This window comes from Haliaeetus leucocephalus, unplaced genomic scaffold (assembly GCF_000737465.1).
Source record: "Haliaeetus leucocephalus isolate CR32 unplaced genomic scaffold, Haliaeetus_leucocephalus-4.0 Scaffold173, whole genome shotgun sequence".
In the NCBI taxonomy this organism is placed as follows: domain Eukaryota; kingdom Metazoa; phylum Chordata; class Aves; order Accipitriformes; family Accipitridae; genus Haliaeetus; species Haliaeetus leucocephalus.
In genome coordinates this window covers 13,025,330-13,025,943 of record NW_010972609.1, presented here as the reverse complement: position 1 = coordinate 13,025,943, position 614 = coordinate 13,025,330, and the positions used below count along the sequence as shown (strand labels likewise).

Genomic DNA, 614 nt, shown 5'->3' with positions numbered 1-614 from the left:
CGGGGCGCGCCGGGACCGGTAGTTCTCGCCCGGCCGGTGGCGGCGCGGAGCGGGCGGGCGGGGACTGCCCGTCCCACAGGCCTCCGCGGCGGGGGGGCGGGGCGTCTCTGCCCGCTGATTGGCAGGGGCGCGGGCCGGTCCCCGGCCCCGTCTCCGGAGGGAGGCGGTGGCGCGGCAAGGAAGGCGGGGCTTGGGCGTCCTCGGTCGCGCGCAGCAGCGGAGCCGGGGCGGGGAGCGGGGGGGCCGGCGGTCACCGGGAGGGAGTTCGCCTCGGTGCGGCGTCGGGCGCGGCGCAGCTGCCGGTCAGGCGCGAAGTGCCGCTGGGGTAACGAGGGGAGCGAGGGGCTCTCGGCTCCGGGGCTGCGCTTCTGCCGGCGTGTGAGCGCGGCCGGGCGACGGCTGGCTCGGGGCCTGAGGTAATCCCCGCCGAAGAGGGAAGGCGAGCTCTGGCCGCGGTCGAGCGTGCGAGCCGCCGGCGTGGAGGCGGCCGCGGTCCCCGCCCGGGCGTGCCGCTGCCGGCGCCTCAGGTGGGGTAACGGTCGCCTGAAGGCGGCGGTAGCTCCCCCCGCCCCCCCTCCTGCCGCGCGCCTCGGGTAACGGCCGGAGCCGCGAGG

At 80.3% G+C, this 614-nt stretch overlaps 1 protein-coding gene across 1 annotated transcript in view; it reads right to left on the bottom strand.

Moving 5' to 3' along the window:
- Positions 1–614, bottom strand: part of LOC104829598 (chromosome unknown open reading frame, human C11orf58) — a 39,556-nt gene that overhangs the window by 6,018 nt on the left and 32,924 nt on the right. The window contains exon 2 of the mRNA XM_010563928.1: positions 78–512. Coding sequence (XP_010562230.1) covers positions 78–512 — 435 coding nt within the window. The remainder of the gene's footprint in view (positions 1–77; positions 513–614) is intronic.